We start from the raw sequence: 25,746 nt of genomic DNA, 5'->3' as shown, positions 1-25,746 counted from the left end.
CAAGGCTAAGTAGAAGTCTAAGGCCTCTTCTATGTAATGAAAATGAAAATATTTGAAAACAACTATCATGTCCTCCCACATCTCCTCTTCTCTAGGCTAAATATGCTGAGTTATTTTAATAATTCTTTAATGCTATGATATCTAGTTCCTTCTCTATCCTTATCATTTCCCTTTGCATATACTCCTCCTTGTCAATAGCTTTCTAAAATAAGGCATCCTAAACAGAGCACCAAAAGGTCAAAACCTAGCTGTCGGAGTAAGGAGAAAAAGAGGGGAAAAGCGTGGGATGACAGTAATTCATAAATAATCTTCAAAGGGCAAATGTTTTCTAGTCTTTACAATTTCTGGGCTCAGTCAATTTAGTTTAGGACCATTTCAGCATGAATTCTGAGATGCTCAAATACATTCAAATTTTGAGTTTATGCTATTTTTAAGATATCATGAAGCGTCCAAAGAGAATCTGTGGAGTCCCTTATTGAGAAAATGTTAGGAATATAATCAACCAATTTCCATTTCTAATTTACTCACCCAAATCTCCTGAAGGGAATTCATTGTTATTCTGCTTGAAGACAGAGATAGAGTTGAAATGACCTCTTTAGTTGTTTCCAAACTCTATGAAAACTCTTCCTTGGGCTTTTATCATATGCTCTAGATTATGTCCCAGACTACTATAAATGATGGTTTAATTGTTTAAATATATTTATCCTTTCTTTTTTTTTTTTTTTAGCTCAGACCTCTGAGTTGATCAGTGGAGAGACTTCCTAGTTCAGAAACTCCCCCCCCCCCAATCTTTCTTCTCTCTGTCCCACCACCTTGCTGTATTACTAAAATTCTGCCCCAGGACCATATTCTAAGTGATGAGAGTCTAAACACAACCAGACTTCTTCACCTTGGTCATTTTTAGCGCTATCAACAAGCTAAAACTCCCCTGCTTTCTCCTATCCTCCCCTTCCCCATTTCTTACTCTGAGATCTATAATTAGATTAAAATTACCATTAGTTCAGGAAAGAAGATGTCAAGCAACTATCTCATTGGTCCATTCACCGTATTAATGACTTTCTAAACTAAAACCAAAGTCTCCTTCCCTGACCACCATTTACCCCCTAACCCCACCACTCTGTCTATCTTTGTGTCTCCTCCTTCCCTACATGCAAGCTCTCTCTCCCCCCACTCCCCTTCTCCTCCTTCTTTTTCTTTTGTGTGTTGTTTCCCCCTTAAGATTTTAAACTCTCTTATTTATTTACTTATTTATCCATTCATTTATCTTTTATTTATTTTTGTATCCCCAGAGTTCAATGCAGTAGTAGATTCTTAATAACTGTTTATTGAATTGATTGGATAATTATAATTGTTCTTTAAATCAGAGTCAGTATCCATTTTCATATTTTCAGGGCTACCACTAACCCACAAAATGCTAATTCTTCAATGCAAATAGATATGCAATGACATGAATCATCATAGTATGTGCATAATAAATGTTCATTGATTTAGAAAAACTGAATGAAATACCACCAATCTGACTTGTCCCATATTTTGTGCAGTACATCTATATTGCCTGATTCTATCTCATCTTCTCAGAAGATATGAGGTATTACTTTGACTTGTTGCGTATAACTAACTGTATGTTTGCTTATATTTCCCTGGTTCTATCCCCTCTCAGAAGTAGAGGGATCCTGAATGATAGGAACTGTCAGGAGAGTCCTTGGAGAAAGAGACAAAACACAAAAAATCTGAGAAGGCAGTGGAAGGAGGATACTCTAATCTGCCTCTTCACACATTGGAAATATCCAAAGCTATGGGATAACCAAGTAGGTGCTACTACCAAATGATATTGAAAGAATCTCTCTCTGTTTCTACATCTCAGAGTACATAATGTGAATGTAATGCTATCTTATCTGTTGTTAGTACTTTGGTTCTCATAGGGGATCAATTATATCACAAGGGTGATATGTTGACTTTTGAATTAATTAGATTTAAGTGAAACAGAGATATTCAGTCATCATCAGCCTCACAGTCCAATCAAGACAATCAAGATAATTGGAAATGGTCCAGCTATCTTTTCTAAAGAATGATTTTAAAATATTCTAGGATATTTAGATGGAAGACATAACAGAAAGACTGATCTATCTGTTCAGATAGAGACAAATTGAGTTTGGAAACTCACTTTCTCAGGGTACATTCAAGTTCATCCTTCTCTTTGTGGGCTTCCTGGAGCTGGCAGAATATTCTGGAGAGAAACTCTTCAAAGTTGGACAGCAAGTTAGGTTCATGCTTCTTTAGCTGCTCCCAAAGTTGCTTAATATCACTTTCACTGTTAAAAAGAAAAAAAAAAAAAGAAGAAGAACAGGGGAACTGAAGAATAGTGTGATCATTGATGTAATATATGTCAAGTAAATGAGGGCTATGGAATTACTTCTGAGCCTAGCAACCAATATTAATCTATTAATTGTCCAACATACCTCAGAACATGGATTATGTAGTCAAATCCTCTCAACCCAATAGTTTCCAATATGTAAAAGATGGGGAAGGTAAGAGAATCCAGATAAATTTAGAGATGAGGATTATGAAACTTGGAAGAGAAAACTCAGAGGTGGGAAAGATTGGCATTTGATATTTAAAGTTGAAGACAAAAAGCTAGAAGAAACCTCTCCTTCTTGAACCCTCCCCACTGAGAATTAGTGTAAAAACAACAGAGAAGGGAGGAAAGAAGAAATCTGAAACATGTATTGAGAAAGGTACAAACAGAGTTAGAAGATATGAAGGAATTTAATTGTATTTATTTGTTTCAAAGAACAATTCTATGTGGGCGGGAAGAAGGGAATCATTGAGAAGTGTCAAAGTATCAGTGTTGTAAAAAAAAAATGAGCATCCACAAAGCAGAAGGAAGCCTTGAAGGTATCAGAAGTCCTTAAGTATGAAATTCTGAAAATACAAAAGGAAATTCTGGATATGGGAGGAAAGGAGCAGTTGCCCAAAATGACAAATGTAGATGACCAAGGAGGCAAAAAAAATTAATAAAAAAGACATGTAGAGAAAATGAAAGACATGAAGAGAAAATGGAGACAGGAACAGATAATGGAGGAGGAACATAAATGGATGGCATGGTCTTGTACAAATAAGGTCACAAACACTAAATTTCAGAATGTGCTAAAGCTGGCAAAAATAAAAACTAAGAATAACAAAGGTTTTTAAGCTCTATGATGGGGGATTATGGAAGGAGAGATCAGCTTACTGCTAGGGAAAGATAAGATAAATGAAAAGAAAGAGAAAGAAAGGATGAAGCAATAATAAAAGAAAATTGGGGGAAAGGGAGAAAACAGAACTACTTATTTTTTGTCTATTCTTTCTGACAAGCTGAATGATTTTAGGACTGAAAAGGCCAGGAAAAAAATGGTAACAGGATGTTCTAGCTATCCTTGATGAGTTCAAGCTACCCGGTCCAAATAAAGTTCATTCCTGGTTTTCTCTTAAATGATATATAAAATAGTTCTATAATCTCTCCCAGAGCTTTTATAGCCCTGAACATACATAATTATTGGAAAGATCTATAATTTGTCAGCAGTAGGAACTTTCACCATCAATATAGGTCTTATATATCTCAATATGACTATGTATTATTAATTAGCTGAGCTATCTCTACCTTTATGGTAAGAAAAGTTTTGCACACAGTTCCATTAACACCTTCTACCTCCCCATGTGACGCTCCCCCCACACCTTGCAGGGTGCAGGGTGCAGGACACAAGGTGTCCCCTCCACACACCTTGCAGGAACTTTCCCTTAACCATGCTTACATACATTGTGTCCATTAGCTTTCTCCTGACCACTTGCTTTTTCCCCTGTGTAGACTATGGAGAGAAATTGAGTGTCAGAAAAGATGATGAGAGAATTCTGCCTCTAAAGAGATTTTAATTCTACATTGTTACAATGAGTCTGAGGAGATCGATGAAAAGATCCAGTGGGAATTCAATCTCACCAGCTTTTGTGCAAGTTGGCAGCATCTCTTGCCACATGCTGCTTTAATTCTCATACTACCCATATTCTGTAATGGAAGTTCACCCTAAAGCAGTGGTTCTTAACCTACAATCCATGAACTTAAAAATAATTTGTATAACAATTTCCATGGATTTTATTTTAGCATTTAAAATCATTATTTTAAGAAGGGACCCATAAGCTACCAAAGGGGTCTACAATACATAAAAGTTTAAGAACCTCTGCCAGAGGGGGATTCCAAACCCTCACAGGATCTGTACCCAAAGGCCCCAAACTCTCAACTTGACTAAGATTGGAACTCTTCCTTCTATTCATATAACCTGACTCAATGGCATTCCCCTTTAGTGTGAATCTCCTTCTCACTTACTAATCAAGCCCTAACTCCTATCACAAATCACTCTAAACTCATTCTTTGTGTTCCTCACACTCCATTCCAGACCCACTCCATCACAAACATCCAGGGCTGAGCCTCCAAACATATCTGCTACAAACAGGGTCAGTAGAATATTCTCAAGTTCCTTTATATGCTTATAGTTAGTGAATTACTGCAAATAACTGTAGGCATTCTTCAACTGAAGTATTCTGCTGCTGCCCCTTCAGCATCAATCATGTCACACCATGTCTGTTTTCCTATTCATTCATGCATTAAGTACCTACCATATACAATGTTCTTCACTAGTCAGAAAGAGAAATAAATGGTACAGTTGCTGTCCTCAAGGAAATAAGATATATAAACAGATATGTAAGATGGATTAGGATATGAAAAGCACAGAGTGTTATGAGATTAGATGAAGGAGAGATCACTAGCTGTTTAGGGAAAGGAAGAAATAAGGCAGCTTCATGTAGGTGATAGAATTTGAGATGAGGAAGGATTTCTGTCTTTGTTGGAGAAATCTAATCACCCAATGTCAATAGATTGACCTTCATAGACCTTCTATATAGCCTTTTCTTATCTAAGACAAACCCTGTGGGTGAAGTTTTTCTCCTGATCCTCTGGCATCAAGACCCAGAGGGATGCTTCATGATTGCTATCTTGCACATGTACAGATAGGCAACTACCAGGGCAGCTTGGGAATGTTCCTTCTTTCCAAGAAAACCTCTCTATTCTTCACCTCAGTAGGGTGATGAATGAGGGTATGTTGCAATTAATCTGTGAAAGCAAGAAGGCAGAGGCTATTTCCATTAACCCAATGCCTAATGGAGGAATCAGCCTCCATCCCATTCTAAAGCTGACTAGAGGCAGCTTGTAAAAAGAACTTAAGATGTATGAGTCACTGTATCCTAAAATGACCCTTATAAAGTATCTGCAGAGCTTAATGAGTTTATAGGAGAGAGAACAAAAGAGTCAGGTGAGATATTTTTGTGGCAGAGCAGTATAACTCTGAGAGGTCTGGTCACCTGGGTGGGCCGTTCCTGTGTTTCTCTGCTTGTGTACCACTGTTTATTGTGTGTACCCCTAGGGAAAATCTTACATGTCAGGTCAGTACTATAAGCTGTTTGAGGTATTAAGGTGATTATATCCAGTTAAAAGATTGAGCAATGTCTGCTCTGTTACAGGACCAACACAGAGCCAATCTGTCACAAGCTGTGCCCAAGGGCAACCCCCTCCCCACTTTCTCAAGAGTTTCTGTACCAGAGGTTAAAGTATCCTCTCTGGAGAAGTTTTCTTTCTGCTCTATCACTAGGATTTGGCCACATTTTTGTTAAAAAGCTAATGCAGGTGACAAATTTTCTGACTGTTCCCTCCTGGTGGATACCAGCTGGTATCTTTTTCCTAAAATCCTTCCACTGTTCCAATTAACTATTGCTGCAACAATCCCACCCATAAAATTCTCTTGCAGAATGCTCATTCTGACAGTGTGCTCATTACCAGTCTCACTGGCCTCTTTTGACCCTGCCACGATCCTAAAAAATCTTCTAGAAATCGTTAAGCCACAAATACTCTATCTGGGCTGACAAACTGTGCTAGTCCCAGTGATATACTCCCCATCCCTCTGACCTTAATCTAGCCATCTACATCTTCTACTGTTAATCCTTTTCCCCAAGCTCTGAGAGGGTTAGTCCTCAGCTGCAGGATTCTTGTACTTAGATAAGTTATTGAATCTGATGTCAGTAGACACAGGACTTAAAAGCAATAAGAAGATAAATGTTATATGCAATCTATTTTAGGGCAAGCCCAGTTTCTATTAGTCCCAGCCTAAGAGCCAATGTTTAAATTCATTTTTTTCTGGATAAAAAGACTTTATGGAAGAAATGGAGGTGTCTAGAGATGTATTTGTGTTTGGGTTGAAACCCTGAGTACCTAGGAAGATTGGTTTACCAAGTGATAGAAATTGTAAAAAAAAAAAATAAAACTGATGTAAATAACTAATTCATGCCTAACCTAAATTTCTGCTTCAGTATGCTAGAAAAAGGGTCCAGATTGGTCACACTGTTACTTTCTAACTAAATGACCCTTGCCAAGTCAGTTATCCAATTCTCAATTTCTTAAATGTTTACTTTGTTTTCTGAGCCATTTATATTATGATTAAATATACCAACAACAAATATGATTGGTTTGTTGTGATTGTTGAACACAGAAGAGAGAGAGAGAGAGAGAAGGAGGGAAGGAGAGGGGAAGGAAAGGAGGGAAAGAGGAAGGGAGGGAGAGAAACAGAGACAGAGACAGAAAGAAAAGGCAGGGAATCTTGTTTGTTAAAGAATTGGGAAACTTTTTTCCCTCAGAAAAACTGGGCCAGATACATACACAGACATTATGGGTTTCAGATGTACAATGCAAAAGTACTGGAGACCAATAAAGGCATTGTCTAAGGTACTGAGACCAAGTAAATGCTTCATGCAGATAGCCCTGAGTCTCTTGTACTTTCACTGTGGCCAGGTGTGAAAGAAACCCTGGTTCCAAGGGTAAGAAGAAAGGAAAGCAAAAAGGGGAAGACTACAGGTAGATCCTATTAATCTGAGCTGAAAGCCTGACTTTACTTAGTGTATACAAATTAGAGTTAATGGTTAAAAACTGATAGAATAATAGGCCTTGGGAAAGGCAGAATTCAGGACAGAGGGGTATATGGAGGCTAGAACCTGTGGTGGCTTCTCTCAGGCTATGACACCTGAAACCAAGATGCAGGTACATTCTGAAGTGGTAACTACTATTTGGAATAGGCAGACCTTCAACCATATCTTTTTTGTGTGTGAGCCTTGGTCTAGATTCCTCCCCTTTCCCTTTCCCCATGGAAGAAAGTTTCTTCATCTTAAAAAAAATTCTGACCTTTCTTGGGTTGTTATTTCCCAGAGCAAGGGAACCCAGTAGAACAGATGCTGCTGATTAGGATCATCTTGCATTTCTATTTCTATATATCTCTAACTAAAATCTATGCAAGTCAAACCAACCTTGATATGGTTGTACTTCTCAAAAGATGGGAATCCTTTGATCCCAGTAAGTTTTTATGAAAAATGAAAGGAAATGGGCAAGATGTTTTTCCTATAAAGAATCAGAAAAAAGAGGCATGGATGGATCACTACAAGGGAGTATCAAGAAGGGGATTTCTATACCAATGATACTTGGTATCAGGAAAAGGTAGTAGCTAGGTGATGTAATAGATAGAATGTTGATTCTGGAGTTAGTAAAATAAGTTCAAATCTGGCCTCAGACACTTACTAACTCAATGACCCTAGGCAAGTCACTTAAACTCTGCCTCAGTTTCCTCAGCTGTAAAGTTGGGATATTAATAACACAGTTGAGAATTAAATGATATAGTATTTGTAGTTCCGGGGCGGAACCAAGGTACTAGAGAGCAGACTCTTTGTAACCTCTTCTAACCTTCTCTCAAACCAACAGCAGATTAAGCCTCTAAACTGGTTTTGAAGTCAAAGAATCCACAAATATTTGAAGTACAACACATTTATAGAAGAAGATACCTTGGAAGAACTTCAGAACAGGTCTGTTTCAATCAGGCAGGGGGACAGGCTACTGTACCCAGACCACAGCCTAGGGAGACTGGGGCAAGAAGCTAGAGAGGAGAGTCAGAGTTTTATAGCTTCCACGCACCTGGGAATCTTCTGTGAGCCTCTTAGATCACTTTGTCCTGGTTGCAAGCAGGTGGTTTGGCAGATTTGCCTTTTGTAAAAGACAAATTGTAAACCACTGAACCCCTGAAGAATGCCAGACCCAGCCACTATTACCCAGCACTTGAAATAAATCAGCAGAACTGCCTGAGGGCAAATTAAAGCAGCCATCGCTCCTTTGCATTGAACAGACCTCAACCTTAAAAAAAATTAATAAAAAACAAAAAAGAACTCTCACCATAGACAGCTTTTATGGAGAGAGAGAGAGAGAGAACAGACCTCAACTCCTGAGATTCCTAAAGGCAAAGCAACTCCAGAAGAAGCCCCAACGAGAGACTTGAGCTGGTCCCCATTTCACAAGGCTTTCTTCAAAGATTGCATAAAAGATCTTAAAAGAGAGTTGGAAGAAAAGGGGGGAAATGAAATTGATCATTGCAAGAAGGAATGGAAAAATGGAAAAAGAATGCAATGAACAAAAAAATTTAATTGGCCAATTGCAAAAAGAGCTAAAAAAGGTAACTGAAAATAAATACACTAAAAATTAGAATTGAACAAATGGAAGTGAATGACTCAATAAGACTTCAAGAATCAATCAAATAAAAACAAAAAGAAAAAGAAAAAATAGAAGAAAATATGAAATATCTCCCAGGAAAAACAACTGGCCTGGAAAGTAGATTTAGCAGAGACAATTTAAGGATTATTGGGCTTCCTGAAACCATGATGAATAAAAGAACTAGATATTCTTACAGGAAATCATAAAAGAAATGGAATTTATACAAAGTTGATGATGTGTTAGGGCCTAAAAACTTCAAAATAAAATGCATAAAAGAAGAAATAGTAAATGCATTTTTTTCAGATCATGATGTAATAAAAATCACATGCAATATAAGGAGAAAATAGACCAAAAACTAATTGGAAACTAAGTAAACTCATCCCAAAAAATGAATGTGTGAAACAACAAATCATAGACACAATAATTTCATCCAAGAGAATAACAATAATGAGACAGCATATCAAAATTTGTGGAATGCAGCCAAAGTGGTAATAAGGGAAAATTTTATATCTCTGATTGCTTACTTGCATAAAATAGAGAAAGAGAAAATCAATGAATTTGGCTTACAACTAAAAAAGTTAGAAAAAGAACAAATACCAAATACCAAACTTGAAATTCTAAAAATAAAAGGAGAGAGCAATAAAATTGAAACTAAAAAAAACTATTGAATTAATAAATAAAACTAAGAGTTGGTTTTATGGAAAAAAATCAACAAAATAGATAAACCTTTAGTTAATTTGGTTAGAAAACAGAAAGAGGAAAATCAAATTGTTAGTCTCAAAAATGAAAAGGGAGAACATTTCACCAAATAAAGAGGAAATTAGAGCAATAATTAGGAGGAGTTACTTTACCCAACTTTATGCCAATAAATTTGATAACCTAAGTGAAATGTAGGAATACCTACAAAAATATATTTTTTGAACAGAAGAGGAAATAAATTACTTAAATAGTCCCATTTTAGAAAAAGAAATAAAACAAGCTATTAATCAACTCCCTAAGAAAAAAATCCCCAGGACCAGATGGATTTACATGTCAATTGTACCAAACATTTAAAGAACAATGTACTCCAATACTATATAAACTATTTGAAAAAATAGGGAACGAAGTATTCCTGCCAAATTCTTTTTATGATACAGACATGGTACTGATAACTAAACCAGGTAGGATGAAAACAGAGAAAGAAAATTATAGACCAACTTCCCTAATGAATATTGATGCAAAAATATTAAATAAAATATTAGCAAAGAGATTACAGAAAATCATCCCCAGGATAATACACCATGCCCAAGTAAGATTTATACCAGGAATGCAAGACTGGTTCAATATTAGTAAAAACTATTAGCATAACTAACTATATCAATAACCAAATTAGCAAAAAAAAAATGTGATTATCCCAATAGATGCAGAAAAAGCATTTGATAAAATCCAACATCCCTTTCTATTAAAGACACTAGAGAGTATAGGAATAAATGGACTTTTTCTTAAAATAGTAACATCTATTTAAAACCATCAGCAAACATCATATGTAATGGTGATAAACTGGAACCATTCCCAATAAGATCAGAGGTGAAACAAGGTTACCCACTATCACCATTACTGTTCAAGATTGTATTAGAAATGCTAGCTTTGGCAATAAGAGAAGAAAAAGAGATTAAAGGAATTAAAGTAAGTAATGAGAAAACTAAATTATCACTCTTTGCAGATGATATGATGGTATACTTAGAGAGCTCTAGAGAATCAACTAAAAAACTATTAGAAATAATCCACAACTTTAGCAAAGTTGCAAGATACAAAATAAATCCACATAAATCATCAGTACTTTTAATACATCACTAACAAAATCCAAGAGCAAGAGATACAAAGAGAAATTCCACTTAAAATAACTGTCAAATATTTGGGAATCTATCTGTCAAAGAAGCGTCAGGAACTATATAAGCAAAACTACAAAACACTTTCCATACAAATAAAGTCAGATCTAAACAATTAGAAAAATATCAAATGCTCTTGGATAAATTAAGCAAATATAAAGATGACAATACTACCTAAATTATCTATTTAGTGCTATACCAATCAAACTCCCAAGAAACTATTTATTGACCTAGAAAAAATAACAACAAAATTCATCTGGAAGAACAAAAGGTCAAAAATTTCAAGGGAATTAATGAAAAAAAAAAAAAAAAAGCAAATGAAGATGGCCCAGCTGCACCAGAACTAAAACTATATTATAAAGCAGTGATCGTCAAAACCATTTGGCACTGGCTAAGAAACAGAGTAGTTGATAGGTGGAATAGGTTAGGTTCACAGGCAAAATAGTCAATGACTATAGTAATTTAGTGTTTGACAAATCCAAAGATCCCAGCTTTTGGGATAAGAACTAACTATTTGACAAAAACTCCTGGGAAAATTGGAAACTAGTATGGCAGAAAGTAGGTATTGACCCACACTTAATACCATATACCAAGATAAGGTTGAAATGGGTTCATGATCTAGACATAAAGAAATAATCAGAGAAATGCAAATTAAGATAACTCTGAGACACCACTACACACCTGACAGATTGACTAAGATGCCAGGAAAAGATAATGACAAATGTTGGAGGGGAAATGGGAAAACTGGGCTACTGATACATTGTTGGTGAAACTATGAATGGATCCAATTCTGGAGAGCAATTTGGAACTATGCTCAAAAAGTTATCAAACTGTGCATATCCTTTGATCCAGCAATGTTTCTACTGTGATTATATCCCAAAGAGATCTTAAAGGAAGGAAAGGGACCCACATGTACAAAAATGTTTGTGGCAGCCCTTTTTGCTAGAAACTGGAAACTGATGGGATGCCCATGTCAATTGGAGAATGGCTGAATAAATTATGGTATATGAATATTATGGAATATTATTGTCCTGTAAGAAACAACCAATAGGATGATTTCAGAGAAGCCTGTAGTAATGGATGCTAAGTGAAATGAGCAGAACCAGGAGATCATTATACATGGCAACAATAAGACTAAACAATAATCAATTCTGATAGACATGACTTTCTTCAACAATGAGATAATTCAAACCAGTTCCAATTGTTCAGTGATGAAGAAAGCCATATATACCCAGAGAGAGGCCTGTGGGAACTGAGGGTGGACCCAACATAGCATTTTCACACTTTCTGTTGATGTTTGCTTGCATTTTGTTTTCCTTCTCAAGTTTTTTTTTTCTTTCTAGATTCGATTTTTCTTGTGCAGCAAGATGATTGTATAAATATGTATACATATATTGGATTTAACATATATTTTAGAATATTCAACATGTATTGGACTGCCTGCCATCTAGTGGAGGGGATGGAGGAAAGGAGCAAAAAATTTGGAACAGAAAGTTTTGCAAGGGTCAATGTTGAAAAATTACCCATGCATATGTTTTGTAAATAAAATGCTTTAATAAAAAAGAGATAATATTTGCAAAAGGCAGTTGATACATCAAATGGGACACAATAGGCATTTTATTGCTCATTTCCTCTCCTCTTCCTGGTAGAAAGAATTGAAGAGCATGAGTTTAAATTTAAGCTTTACTGCTTATGATCTGTGTGATTCTGAACAAGCTCTTTTATCTGCATAGGTTTCAACTTCCTCCTGCATAAAATAAATAAAGTTGGACTGGACTATTTCTGTGTGCCCTTCTAGCTTTAAATTCTATTATCGAATGAGAAGGTCAAGATAGATTAAGAAGTTTCCTCTCAGGCCATGTCCCAACACCAATGATACAGGGGCCCAAAGTGGTTTTCAATGCCTTAGAGAACTTACTCTTCTAAAATTTTCTGTGCTCCAAGTTTATCCATCAGTGTGTGGAACTGGTCTTCCTCATCTTCATCCCTGTTTTCAATCACTTCTTCCCACCTGGACTCATAGACTTTCTCTTCCTGGGGCTGGGCCTCCTCTTCATCAGAGATATTTTGGTTAAAGAAGAAATGACCTAGGATCAAAATGAACAGAACAATTTAATACCTGTAAGAGAGAGAGTTCCCCCTCCCACTCATCTCAGCTGACAATCAACTGATTGTAAAGATGATGTCCTATTCCTGTTAGAAGGCACAAAACATCTCTTCAATTCATTTAAGGTAGAAATAACTCAACTGGAAAATAAATTAGCCATGCCTTTAAGTGCTTTAAATATCAACCTTGGAAAGGTAGAGATACTATAGAATGGGAGCTGCTTGTGAAAGAGGCTTCTGTTTGGGGGAGGGGGAGGGGGAGAGGATTTCTTTATCTTCCTGTCCACCCTCTCTTCAAAGCTTCAAAGATGCTATTGATAGTTTGAATTTCTTCCTCTGAAAAGTGTATATACATGTCCTTTGATTATTTACCGTGGAATTCATTATTCCTAATACATGTATTTTACCTACCTTCACAGTGATTATTATATGGGAGATAAGACACACCATGATAATATATATTAATTCTATCTAACATAATGCAAACTATGGGACTGCTTATAAAAAGAGATATAAGATGCTGTGTAGTTGCTTAAGAGAGAATAATAATAATATTAATGATAATGATAAACACAAATATAGTACCTATTATGTTCCAGGCATTGTGCTAAGTCTTTTCGAAATATTATCTCATTTGATCCTCCCAACAATCCTAGAAAGTAGGTGCTGTTATAATCCTCATTTTACAGATAAGGCACCTGAGGGAAACTGAAATTAAGCACCTTGCACAGGGTCACACAGCTAATAAGAATCTCAAGATGAATTTGAATTTAGGACTTACTAGGACCAGTACTGTCACCTAGCTGCCCCAACAGTTGGTTTGCAATCATCTCATGGACTTCAGGACAGGGGAAAGAATTCTGGTCTGGCAATGAAGAGGTCTAGGTTCCAAGCCCTACTCACACATTATCTATTTAACTTTGGACAAACTATTCAACCTCTCTAGGTAGACTTCAGTTTCCTCCTTTGTAAATTGAGGGACAAAAACACATTATATCTAAGGTTCTTTTTAGCATTTGACATCTTAAAAAAATTATATTCATTTACATATGATGAGGCAATCAAAGAATATTTCTATATGTTCTATTCAATCATCTAGAATCACTGGAACTTGTCCATCCTGTTTGGTATACATCTTGCCATTTTGACTTTTGTGGATTTTTTTTTTGCACTTGAGTCCCTCACTCTAAGATCACACAAATCTACTAGAAATCCCTCCAATTTTGGTTCTAAAAGTCAACTGTCCTTTGACAATTGTTTTTTACATAACAAGAACAAAAAGTGGACTTAAAATTTAGAGATCCATCTCTGACACTATCAGCTCCAAGGTTGTAGGAAAATCATTGAATGTTTCTAAGACTCAATTTCTTCATCTATAAAACAGAATTGTTAACATTTATACTACTCAACACAAAAGGTTGAGAGAAAAATATCTTAATAACTTAAAAGTGTAAAGTGTTAATGAAATTTATTATTGTTAGGTTGAAACATGATGGTGGTGGTTGTTCAGACACATTCAATTCTCTGTGACCTCATTTAGGATTTTCTTTTTTTTTCTTTTTGCTGAAACAATTGGGGTTACAGGACTCACCCAAGGTCACCCAGCTAGGAAGTGTTAAGTGTCTGAGATCAAATTTGAACTCAGGTCCTCCTGACTTCAAGGCTTATACTCTATCCATTGGGACACCTGGCTGCCCCATTTAGGATTTTCTTGGCAGAGATACTGGAGTGGTTTGCCATTTCCTTCTCCAGCTGATTTTACAGATGAGGGAACTGAGGCAAATAGAGTTAAATGACTTGCCCAGGATCACACAGCTAATCAGTGCCTGAGGACACATTTGAATTCAGATCTTCCTGACCCCAAGTTTGGCGCTGGTGGTGCAATGTGCTAGTCCTGAAAGTGGAAAGTCTCATCATCCTAAGTTCAAATCTAGTCTCAGACATGTGTTACCTATGTGACTCTGAGCAATTCACTTAACCCTGTCTGCCTCAGTTTCCTAAGCTATAAAATCAGTTAGCGAAGGAAATGGCAAAGCACTCTGGTATTACTGCCAAAAAAATTCCGAATAGGGTAAAAGGTTTTGAACATGACTGAAATGACTGAACGACAACAAAACATGATGGTATGACTTCCTAAATTTGACTCTCAACTCTCAGCTAGACACCATTTTAAATGAACTGTCACCTTGACCAATCTCCATTGTCTTGGATTAAGTTAAGCAGTGGGACCTAAATACATTAATCACAGAATATTAGAGCTGTCAGGGACACCAGAGGCCATCTAGTTTAAACTCATACCCTATACTATCTAGGATAATGATCACAAAATTTTTAAATACCTCTAAAGAACAGGCACTAGCTCCTTCTCAAGAAATCCATTCTGCGCAGGGCAATCTTGATTGTTAGGAAGTTTTATCTTATATCTAATTCCCTCAACATCCATTCATCACTGTTCCTACTTCCATTTTCTAGGACCAAACAGAGCAAACCCAAACTCCCTTCCACTTAACAATACTTGAAGACAGATACTATGTCTTCTATTAAGTCTCCTCCCAGCTATTTCTATTTATTTCCATTTCCTTCAAACATTCATCCTATGGACCTGAGACACTTCACTTTCCTCATTCTCTAGATATGTACAAATATCTTTCCTAAAATATGATTTTCAGAATGAAAGAAGCTCTTTGAGATTTAGCTACAATGCCATAGGTTTAGCCTGAATGGTAAGAGTACAGCAGGACTATTCCCTACGTAGACATTGCCTCTCTTCATTAATTCTATGATTACATTAGTGTTTTTGGCTGCCATGTCACACTGTTGTTTCAAATTAAATCTAACCATACTTTTTTCATCCAATATGTGTGCATTTTTAAAGTACAAGCATGTCATTCTTCATTTCTACCTCCTTTTTCCTTCAAGTCCCAGCTAAAATTTCACCCTCTATAGAAAGCTTTTCCTGATCCCCCTTAATTCTAGTGTCTTCCTTCTGTTAATTATGTCCAATTTATACTACATATGTCTTGTTTGTACATGGTTATTTGCACATTGACTCATCTTAGATAATGAGCATCTGGAAAGTTGGAAATGTCTTATACCTTTCTTTGTATCTCCATCATGTAGCACAGTGTCTGACATATGGTAGATGCTTAATTGGTGTTTATTGACTGATTGAGAATTATACCTATTAAGTTTTCTTCATCCTTTTAGATTAAGATCCTTTTGAATCCTTACTTTTGTAATGCAATTGATCAGCCATTCCTCCCAATTTTGTGTCATTTTAAAATTTGATACTTGTACCATTCATATACCGGGGGTTCCTATGGAAGAACAGGATAAAATGGCTAAAAGGATCAGGGAAGATTTCATCGAGGAGGTAGCAACTGAGTAGTATTGAACAAACAAGAGGAACAAGAAAAACTAAGGTGCCTAAACAAACCACAGTCTTGGTCCATGAAACCCTAAATAACTGAGCAGGAATATGATCATGATGAATTATTCTTCACCTTTTTTAAGCTCTCATTCTTCCCACAAATTTAGAGAATCTAGAAACTACAGATATATGACTACATGTGAATTGAGGACTCACTGAATCCACTGGTGAACTCCTCTGGAGTCAGGAAGCCATTGCCATCAGCATCCAGGGTATCAAATACATCCTCCAGATCCTCCAAGCTGAGAGGCAATTCATTGTGAAGCCGCTGAAAGCAACATAAATGGTGTTTGTTACAGAAAATAACACATCCTATGTGGGCTGACTAGGGAGGAGGGACTTAAAGGTCCACTATAAATTAGTCTTAACTTTAGTTGATTTTATCTCATGTGCCAGAAAGTGCTTCCTTCCTAGTGATAGACCTACAGTGATTTTTGTCTTTCCTTTGTATCCCCAGCACTTAGCTTCATGCCTGGAACCCTAGTAAGCATTTCAAAAAGGCTTGAAATTTATAGTGAACTGATAAAGCCAGAAAAGGTCAAGTCCCAATATAAATCCTTCATTTTCATGATGAAAAAGCTGGAGTCTGGAGCAATGAATAATGTGTACAAAGTCACATAGCTAGTCAGAGAAAGAATTGGGACTCCAACCATTGTGGTCTCCTGAATTTCAATGCATTGTACTTCCTGAACTCCACATTTGAGGGTCAGCTCTTCTTCGAAATGCTTTTTGATGAAGGCTTCTGCCTCTTCCTCATAATGGTTTTTTATTTAGATGTAGCATTTAGATTTAGATGTATCTTTAGAAGTAGGAAGCCATATAACAACAGATAAAGTAGAGGAAACTAAGCTGCCACACAAGTGTCTCCAACATATTTAAAAAGTCATCAAGGGAGGCTCTAGTATACTGGATGGAACCTCTATTGGGGATTTAAAAAAACATGGACAATAATCACATGGCATGAAAAGGCACAGATGAGTTACTACTCATACCTACTCATGAAATCACAGAACCTCCTAAAGATATAAGTATAAGAAGGAACAGTCATTTTCTAAAGAGAAGATAGTAGAGTTAAACGTTTTGAGCAGAGTAGAAAGGTTCTGTTATAGTTAAGAGGGCAGTAATAGGAAGCAAATAAAGAATTGTTACATAGTGCTTGGAACTTAGGTGAGATCACTACAAATTTATAATGGGCCAACCAATCATCTTAGTTTAATGACTTCTAGCAGTTTTTAGCTTTTCCAGAGTAATTCTGGAAAAATAGATAGAAGGTTTGGGGGTTGATAATATGGAAATTGGGAAAGAACAAGCGTGGGTAGCAAGGGAAGTAAGGCTCAAATACAGGTGATGGACTGGGAGAAAAGGTAAGAATTATAAGGAGAGATCATGATAAGGGTGAAGTACATATCAATCTCTGAACTGGAAACAAATTAGAAATTTACCCAAACTTTTTTCATTATTATAACAGAATATTCCTGTGCTACAAGATGTCATCAACATGAAAAATGAATGAATGAATGATTAGATAGTAATATGGCATACTAGAAGAAGAATGGGCTCAGGAATCAGAAAACCTTAGTTCAAACCCCGATTCTATTTATTACCTATATAAGTGACCTGGGCAAGGTCCTTTCCCCTAAGCCTTTGTATTTCATCAAATATAAAAAGAAGTATATTGGTTTAGATGACTTTGAAGCCTTTTTCAAGCTCTAAATCCTATAATGTAAGTTATCTAAACATTTTATTCTCCATGTATGACATTCACCCAAGGCAAGCCCATTTAGATTCTCCTAATTATTGTTCCGCCTTAATGTTTTTAATGCACCAGGAAATGGTGAAAATGCTTTGGAGTAACTCCATGAGGATCTAGGTCATCATATAACTCCAGGTTCTCACAATGTTGGCATTTATCACTCTGTACAACTTATTTTTACATTTGTATTGATCTAGTCCAGGTAATTGTAACAATAAGTTGGCAGGAGAGAGAATTTTGAGTAGTTTAGGTCTTCTATACAATTTTTGCCCACCTATGTTAAATATTCTAAGAGAAAAAATCCCTCATCTACTCTCCCTCTCCTTGTGCCCCTTTTTTCAGGTCTTTCCTCTGCCCTCCATTTCTTCCTATCTCGCTGGCTTTATAACCACTGGGAAATGTTGTGAAAGGAAAAAATTTGCCTTTGTTGTCATTCTCCTCTCCCTTCTCCCACATTGCTCTCCTCTCCTCTTCTTTCCTCTCCTCTCTTCTCTTTCCCACTCCTCTTCTCTTCTACTTTTCTTACATATCAAATCACAGAAGCATAAAATGCAGAAAGTTATTTCAGAAATCATCTTGTACAGACCACATCCAAGATAACTTTCTACTTGGGAAAACAAAGAGAGTGACTTATCCTAGACCACACAGTGTCAGATCTGGAACCAGAATTTAGGTATTCTGAATTTAAGAATAATTCTGTTAAACTAATGAATAAATTATATAGTTGGCAATTAAAATGTAAGCTGATAATTCAGGCTTGGTGAAATACATTAAGGAATTTAACCACCAGATGGTATTGTTAGTTGCTAAGATGATTTTATTCATCCACAACGACCAAGTCCTGGGAAGTCTCAAATACTATCAGCTTGTAATAGGATTTCTTTACCCTTGGTTCATGAAGTAAATAGATTTCAGGGGTTTCTTGAATTTACATCTTTATTTTTACTAACAGTGAACTGAAATCTAGCATTTTTTTAATTATACATTCAAGCAACAAACATTCCAAGAAGAGTTTTCTAAACTCCACCAGCTGAGTGAAGAAGTCCGGGATACCAAAAAAAGATTCAAAAGCCCTGTTCTGGAGGGAGTCCTGGAGAGACAGCCAGAACCTGGAGGGTGCTCAGGATATCTTATTCCTCAGTTTTCTCTTTCCTGGGCAATTGTTCTCATTTCAGTTTCTGTGTGGATTCATTCAATCAGAGATTACAGAATTATAAATTTAGATTTTGAGCTGGGAAGGACTTGGATGACTTTAGTCCAAACGGCTTGCCCAAGGTTATGTGAATAAGTGGAGAAGCTGGGCTTAAAACAAGGTCTTCTAGTTTCAAATCTAGTGTTCTTTGTAGGGGCAGCTGGGTGGTACAGTGGATAGAATGTTGGGCTTGGAGTCAGGAAGCCTTGCCTTTGAAAGTTCAAATCTGGCCTCAGACACTTACTAGCTGTGTGATTCTGGGAAATTCACTTAACACTGTTTGCCTTTGTTTCCTTATTTGTAAAATGAACTGGAGAAGGAATTGACAAATCACTCCACTCACTTTACCAAGAAAACCCCAAATGGGATCACAAAAAACTGAACACAACTGAATAATAATAATAATGATAACGGAACAGTGGGGTGTGCAAGTAATACTGGTCAGAGTAAAATTTTATGTCTTCACTTTTTTCTTACCTCTCTGTTTTCCAATTTCCCTGTCTCCATTCTCCCTGGTGAGGAAGTTCTAGGGATTGATCAGAAGGGGAAAAAGCTAAAAGCTAGAAGGGTGGACATTGGAAATTTGCTTTTGGATGTCCATGGAAGATTGGTCATGGAGGAATAAACAAAGCTTTGGCCCAGTGTTTCTGAATGGGTGCCAACTCCTCTCCAAATTGTTGAATTCTCTTCTGAAGGGACAGAAAACAAAGCAGCAGAGCTCCTGGCTTGCCGCCTGAGTTTCTTACTGTCCCTCAGTGGAGTCAGGTAGATTTGCACCGCTATAACAGAAAGCCACTGGACAGATAGCTTGATGAAGGAAGTGGAAAGAGAATTGGGTTTTTGAGTCGGGTGCCATTTTAATCCTGCTGTTAAACAATTAGATGATTTTTCCACATCTCTAAGATGAGAGTTTATATTAGATGATTTCTAAGATTCTCTTTGGCTCTAAATCTCATACTCCCTTACATCTATCTGCCTTCAAATGGGTTCAAATAAGCTTGATATCATAAAATTTTCCTATCTATTTGGAAGAGGAATTTCTCCCCAAAAGTTCTTTACCCAAACCCATCCCTCATTTAAGGGGAAACCTATACTTGTTCCACAGATACTGAAAGTGACTTATGATGAAAGAGAAGGAACGATTATGATGCTGTTAGTTGGGACAAGAAAAAGGGGCGATACCTCTTTTGTGATACCCATCTGAATAATAAAGCAAAAAGAGTTAGCAGGTGTGAAAATCCATAAAACAACATGCAAGAGCGCTTGGCAATATCCTGTGGCAATCTTCTAGCAGATCAACCATTAAATTTAATTTGGCAGGTAGCTACATTAAGAGAGACTGCGATGCACATCAGAATGAGAAGAAGGGATGATGGGGAAGCCATTTGGAAGAATTAAATTAAATATGATGTTTTTTAAAAGAGGGAGAGGACAAGGGAGTAGCAGAGATTGTAGGCATGCATCTGTTTAGCATCCAGAAGAATTTCTGACTTTATCTATAATCCATAAACCATCTGTCTTAAAAGCTATTTTGGAGGGTGAGTAAAGGATTTTTAGAAAAGACAGAGACTTTATTTTACAAAGGAGACATTTATTAGCTTCCTATAAACCAAATATCACTATGTTAGAAGTAGAGTACAAGCCAACTCAGGTTCTCCCCTTCCATTGGCCTTTCAGGAATGACTATAATAATCCCCATTCACATCTTTCTTTGTCTTTATTCTTCTCTAAATTTTACTTCCAACATCATGATATACACATAGAGTATTATGGCTGGAAGGAAATTTCAGAGCTTATTTGGTCCATTCTCTATTTTCAGGATCATTGTATTTAAACCATCATACCTACATTAATTTAAAGCTCATCAGGAAAGACGTCTGTGTCCTTGCTGTCACTCACTCCATTATTTTCTAATATCAACTCTCATAAATCTTTCCAAATGTCTTAATCCAAATCTTTCTTGCTATGTTTCAAGTTTATTTCCTGCTTCTTTCATCAGTAAAACTGAATGCCAGATGTATCATATTACCCAAATGATACATCTTAATATACCTGCAGATTATTATTGAGTGAGTGTCTCTTTAATAATCTCTTTAGTTTAAATAATTCTACTTTCTTTATTGATAATTGTTTCTACTCAAAAACCTACAAGGGTGTGGCTGCCAAAATGATATTGCAGAACATTTCTCTGCCAAATATGTTGGTGCTGAATGGTGGTTCCCTGTTTCTTCTAGGATAAAATATAAACACTTGTGTTTAGACTTAAAAAATCCTTCCAAGTTCAATGTAGCCAACCTTTTCCAGGCTTGTTATACGTTACTTCTCATATACTCTTAGGCCAGACAAAAGGGAGTTTCTTTCTCTTCCTCATATAAACTGCTCTGTGTTTTGGTATAGTCTATTCTCCACATCCAGCATGAAATCCCTGCTGACTTTGGTCCCTCATAATCCTCAGCTTCCTTTAAAGTTCAGTTTAAATGCCATCTCCTAAGGCCATGAGAGCCTTTCCCTCCCTCATCCAGGTTGTAGATGTCTCTCCCCAGAAAATTATCTGGCATTTACTTTGTATATCCATATAGATCTATGTTGTTTTCCCTAATCAGATGTTCAGGGCTGGGGCTGTTTTTATTTTAGTCTCCAAATCCCTGTACCAGAGTGTTTGACATAAAGTAAGCATTTAACAAATGCTTATTGATTGCATAAATGGTTGGCTTTAGGGTCAAGAAGACCTGGATTTTCACACGTTTCTTCCCCATCCCCAATAAAAACATAGGTCAAGAATAACAAATCATGACCAGTTATGGTAACAGGAACTAGAAATATAAAAATCAGAAGAGAAAAAACACAAAAACAAAGCAATATTGTCTGACATCAAAGGGATTATGTTTAAAGGCTCTGTTTTAACAAAAAGCAAAAAATAACCTTTATTTTCCACCTCTCTCATCATCCTTCAAAAGAAATATAAAACCACATATTTTCCACTTAGCTTCACAATACCTCCTCAGAATTCAGTTATACACACACACACACACACACACACACACACACACACACACACATTCTGTGAAGGGAAAATATGTATACTTCTTAACTAATTGAGTAAGCAGGAAGGAAGACTTAGATAATTGTTCACTTTGCAACTGGGAAGCAACAAATCTTTGTAGATCTGGAAATGCCAGTTTTCCAATTCAAGGGTTTATCTACTGGGTCAATGACTCTTAAATTTATTTATCCTGGGATACTCCAATTATCACACCATTCATATCTTCTTCTATATCCCCATTCTCCCCTGCTTATTCCCCTTTCCCTCAAGAAAGATAAAAAATTCCTTGAACAAGACCTATGGTCTGACTTCAGGGCACAATCACCAGATAACTGCTTCTGTTTCACTCTCAGAGACTGAGATCTCTCTAAGAATCAAACATATCTGGTTATTGTTGTTTAATTATTTTTCAGTAATGTCTGACTATGTGACTCATTTGGAATTTTCTTGACGAAGATACTGGAGTAGTTTACCATTTCCTTCTCCAGCTCTTTTTACAGATGAAGAAACTGTGGCAAGTAGATTTGTGTTTGCCTGAGGTCACACAGCTGGTAAGTGTCTGGGACCAGATTTGAACTCAGAAAGATGAATCTTCCTGATTCCAAGCCTGGAATTCTATACATTGTGCCACCTACTTGCATTTATGAACATATTTAAAGAACCACCAATGAGAAGGAGGCTAATTCACCCCTTTCATGCATGTAATAATCTGCCACCATTGTGAAACTTTGGAGTTTGGTGAACTGCAGTATCTTAAATTCTTAAAATCTCAATCATACCCTTCGTTTGATTTTTTTTTTTTCTGTTATATTTCGATAAAAGAGTTCAAGTTACCCTCCTTTTCTCCCCTTTTTATATTATTCTTCTTTCAAAAATCAATTAAAATTTTTATAAATTGAATGGATGATCAATTGGAAGGGTTTAAAATTTATAGTATATGGATTTTAAAATATTATTTTTCTTAAAAATGGGGATTGAATAAGAGGCTTGGGAGACTTACAGGAAATGCTAAAATGAAATAAGGCAAACAGGAGATCTTATATGCTTCAACAAAATACTATATGATCAAATTCGTAATGGATATCTTTGGCAAAGAGAAGATCCAATTCAATTCCAATTGATCAATGATTAACAGAATAAGCTACAGCCAGAGAAAGAACACTGGGAAATGAATGTGGATGGCTTGCATTTTTTTTTCTTCCCAGGTTATTTTTACCTTTCTGAATCCGATTTTTCTTGTGCAACAAGAGAACTAACTGTATGGTTCTGCACACATATACTGTATTTAAGACATACTTTAACATGTTTAACATGTATGAAACTGCCTGCCATCTAGGGGAGGGGGTGGAGGAAAGGAGGAAAAAAGTTGGAACAGAAGTGATTGAAAGGGTCAATGTTGAAAAATTACCCATGCATATGTTCTGTCAATAAAAAGCTATAAAAAATAAAAAAATGACTTTTGCTCCTTTCTCCTTGTTTCTTCCCTGCTGCATTTCTTTTTTCTTTCTTCTTTTTCTATTCTTAAAGTTATAGAAATAGAAAACTAAAATTATCTTTTCCCAAGGTTCTCTGCTTGTCCTTTAGTACTCTCCTAAAGAAATTAGGGTTCATAAGAGACCTTAGTCTCTTCTCCCCCTGTTAAAATGCAAGTGATTGGTCATTGTTTAACCCCTTCCAGTTGCTTGTGTATTTACCTTTCTAGATTTCTCTCATTTTCTAATTTTGTATCTCAAAATTTCTATTAAATCTGGTCTTTTCATCATCCTGAAAGGTCTCATTATATTTCAAGATTCTTCTTTTTTCTTTTTTTTTTTTTTTACCCTGAAGACTAAATATAATCTTAAAGGACTAGTCTTTTGTAGGCTCTTTTGCTCTCTCAAAAAATGTATTACAAGATTTCATCTCCTTAAAAGTATTAGCTGTTCAGTGTTTTGATCATTTGCAATATTTCCCATTGACCTAGAATCTCTGGATTTGGTTTATGATATTCCAGGGAAATTTCCTTTTGGGTTATCTTTCATGAGAAAGCCAGTGGATTCTTGCATTTCCATTCTGTCTCTGTCTCCATCTGTCTCTGTCTCTTTCTATCTGTCTCTGACTCTATGTCTCTTGGGTCTCAGCAGTCATTCATAGGTCAGGTTTCACTACTGATCAGCATGAAAACTTTGACCTGCTCTGACTTCTTCTTCCTTAAGCAACTTGGTGCTCTCTACCCTCCCCTGCCAGCTTGCTAGGGACTCAACATAATGTTATCATCCTTAGCACAGACACTTCATTGACTTTAACCCATATATCACAGAATTACTAAACTCCAGTCATCTATCAGTCTCAGTCTTCCCAGTTACAGGGATCAGAGGCGTTAACCACCATAGCTGGGTTTAATAGATTTGGGTTGTTTCTTTTATAATTTTTAAAAATATGGTAGCCAGGTTTTTTGTTTGGTCATGGAGAGAGTCCAATAAGTCTTAAATTCTCTTTTTTGATTTTTTTTAGCAATATTTTTAGCAATATCATTTGTAGACTCCATTCTATCCCTTTGGATGAGATGAGATAATCAGGCACTGTTGGGTCCTTACTTTGATTACCTGGGGTACTACTATTTATGCCCTGATATATCTCTACTCAGAATACCAAAAGGTTTAAGACTCCCCTGGATCATTTGCATTTAGAAGGCTGTGGTCTTCAGAATCGTCTGGAATTTCAGGTCAGATTGTTGCAGACTTCCAGCCCTGGACTTTTCCAGTTAGAACACTATAATTCCTAGTTCTGGTTATAGAGAATGATCAGAGCCCCATTGGTCTCTGATTCTCCTATACCCTCTTTCTCCAAGCTCTAAGGTCTTTCTACCCCATAAGTGAGTACAACAGATCTCGAGGTCCTCTGAAGCACTTCGGGTCAGAGTACATCAACTTTTATATTCCCTAGGTCTTGGATAACAGGAGTTATATTATGGTCAGAGTGTTCAGAGCATTGTAGGTCTCTGAGTACTCTGCTTCCTCATTTTAACCTTCTTCTTCCCAATTCAGAATGTTGCAGGTTCCAGAGACCTCTGCACCTTCTATGGTCCAAGTGCTGGCAGATATTTTATCTGAGATGCTGTTTCTTTTGAGCTTATTCTGGCATTCCTGGTGGAGCAATCCCACAGTCTTCTGGCTTTCTTTTTGTCAAGTTTTGGACTGAGTAAAGCACTTACTGCAGCTTCCCTTTGGATTTATTGATCAACAATCTGTTTGGTATTATTTTAAAACCTTTTCTAGAGTATCTGTAGAAAATACTCTACAGAGTGGCTCCTCTATGACTTTCCATATCACCATCTTAAATGGAAACTTATATTTCTTTTAAAAAAAACCCCTCCATAAAAAATTTTTAATTCATTTAATCTGGGGGAAAGGTTTTGAGATATTTCTGAGGGCTTTCTTTTGGCTATTCTCATTCTGGGGAATCACATTGGTCCCCTTTTAAATAGCCTATCATTTTCCTTTATTATTGGGAATCAAAATTTTTTTTTTTATTTTCCCTTAAATTGGGGAAAATAAAAGACCTCCTCCCAGGATTTTCCAAAATCAAATGGAAATTTAAAATTTTAAAGGAAGCCATTATTTAAATTTAATATTTTATACGGAGTTTAAAATTCTCCCTTAAAATTTTTTTGGGGGGTTTTTTTTTTTATTTTTTTTAGGAATAACATGGGCTTTAAGAAAAATTCCAAACCTCGTTAATTTTACCTCTTCCCAAACCCACCCCTTTGG

At 36.3% G+C, this 25,746-nt stretch overlaps 1 protein-coding gene across 3 annotated transcripts in view; it reads right to left on the bottom strand.

Annotated features, from left to right (window-relative positions):
* Positions 1 to 25,746, bottom strand: part of CRACR2A (calcium release activated channel regulator 2A) — a 301,039-nt gene that overhangs the window by 115,383 nt on the left and 159,910 nt on the right. For all 3 annotated transcript variants that reach the window (XM_031939179.1, XM_031939181.1, XM_012550790.3), the window contains 3 exons: positions 16,166 to 16,277; positions 12,392 to 12,560; positions 2,165 to 2,311 (listed from right to left, as the gene is read on the bottom strand). In XM_031939179.1, the coding sequence (XP_031795039.1) occupies positions 2,165 to 2,311; positions 12,392 to 12,560; positions 16,166 to 16,277 (428 nt within the window). The remainder of the gene's footprint in view (positions 1 to 2,164; positions 2,312 to 12,391; positions 12,561 to 16,165; positions 16,278 to 25,746) is intronic.

Source organism: Sarcophilus harrisii, chromosome 5 (assembly GCF_902635505.1).
Source record: "Sarcophilus harrisii chromosome 5, mSarHar1.11, whole genome shotgun sequence".
Lineage (NCBI taxonomy): Eukaryota > Metazoa > Chordata > Mammalia > Dasyuromorphia > Dasyuridae > Sarcophilus > Sarcophilus harrisii.
Note: the sequence above shows the minus strand (reverse complement) of the source record. Positions and strands in the feature narration are given on the sequence as shown.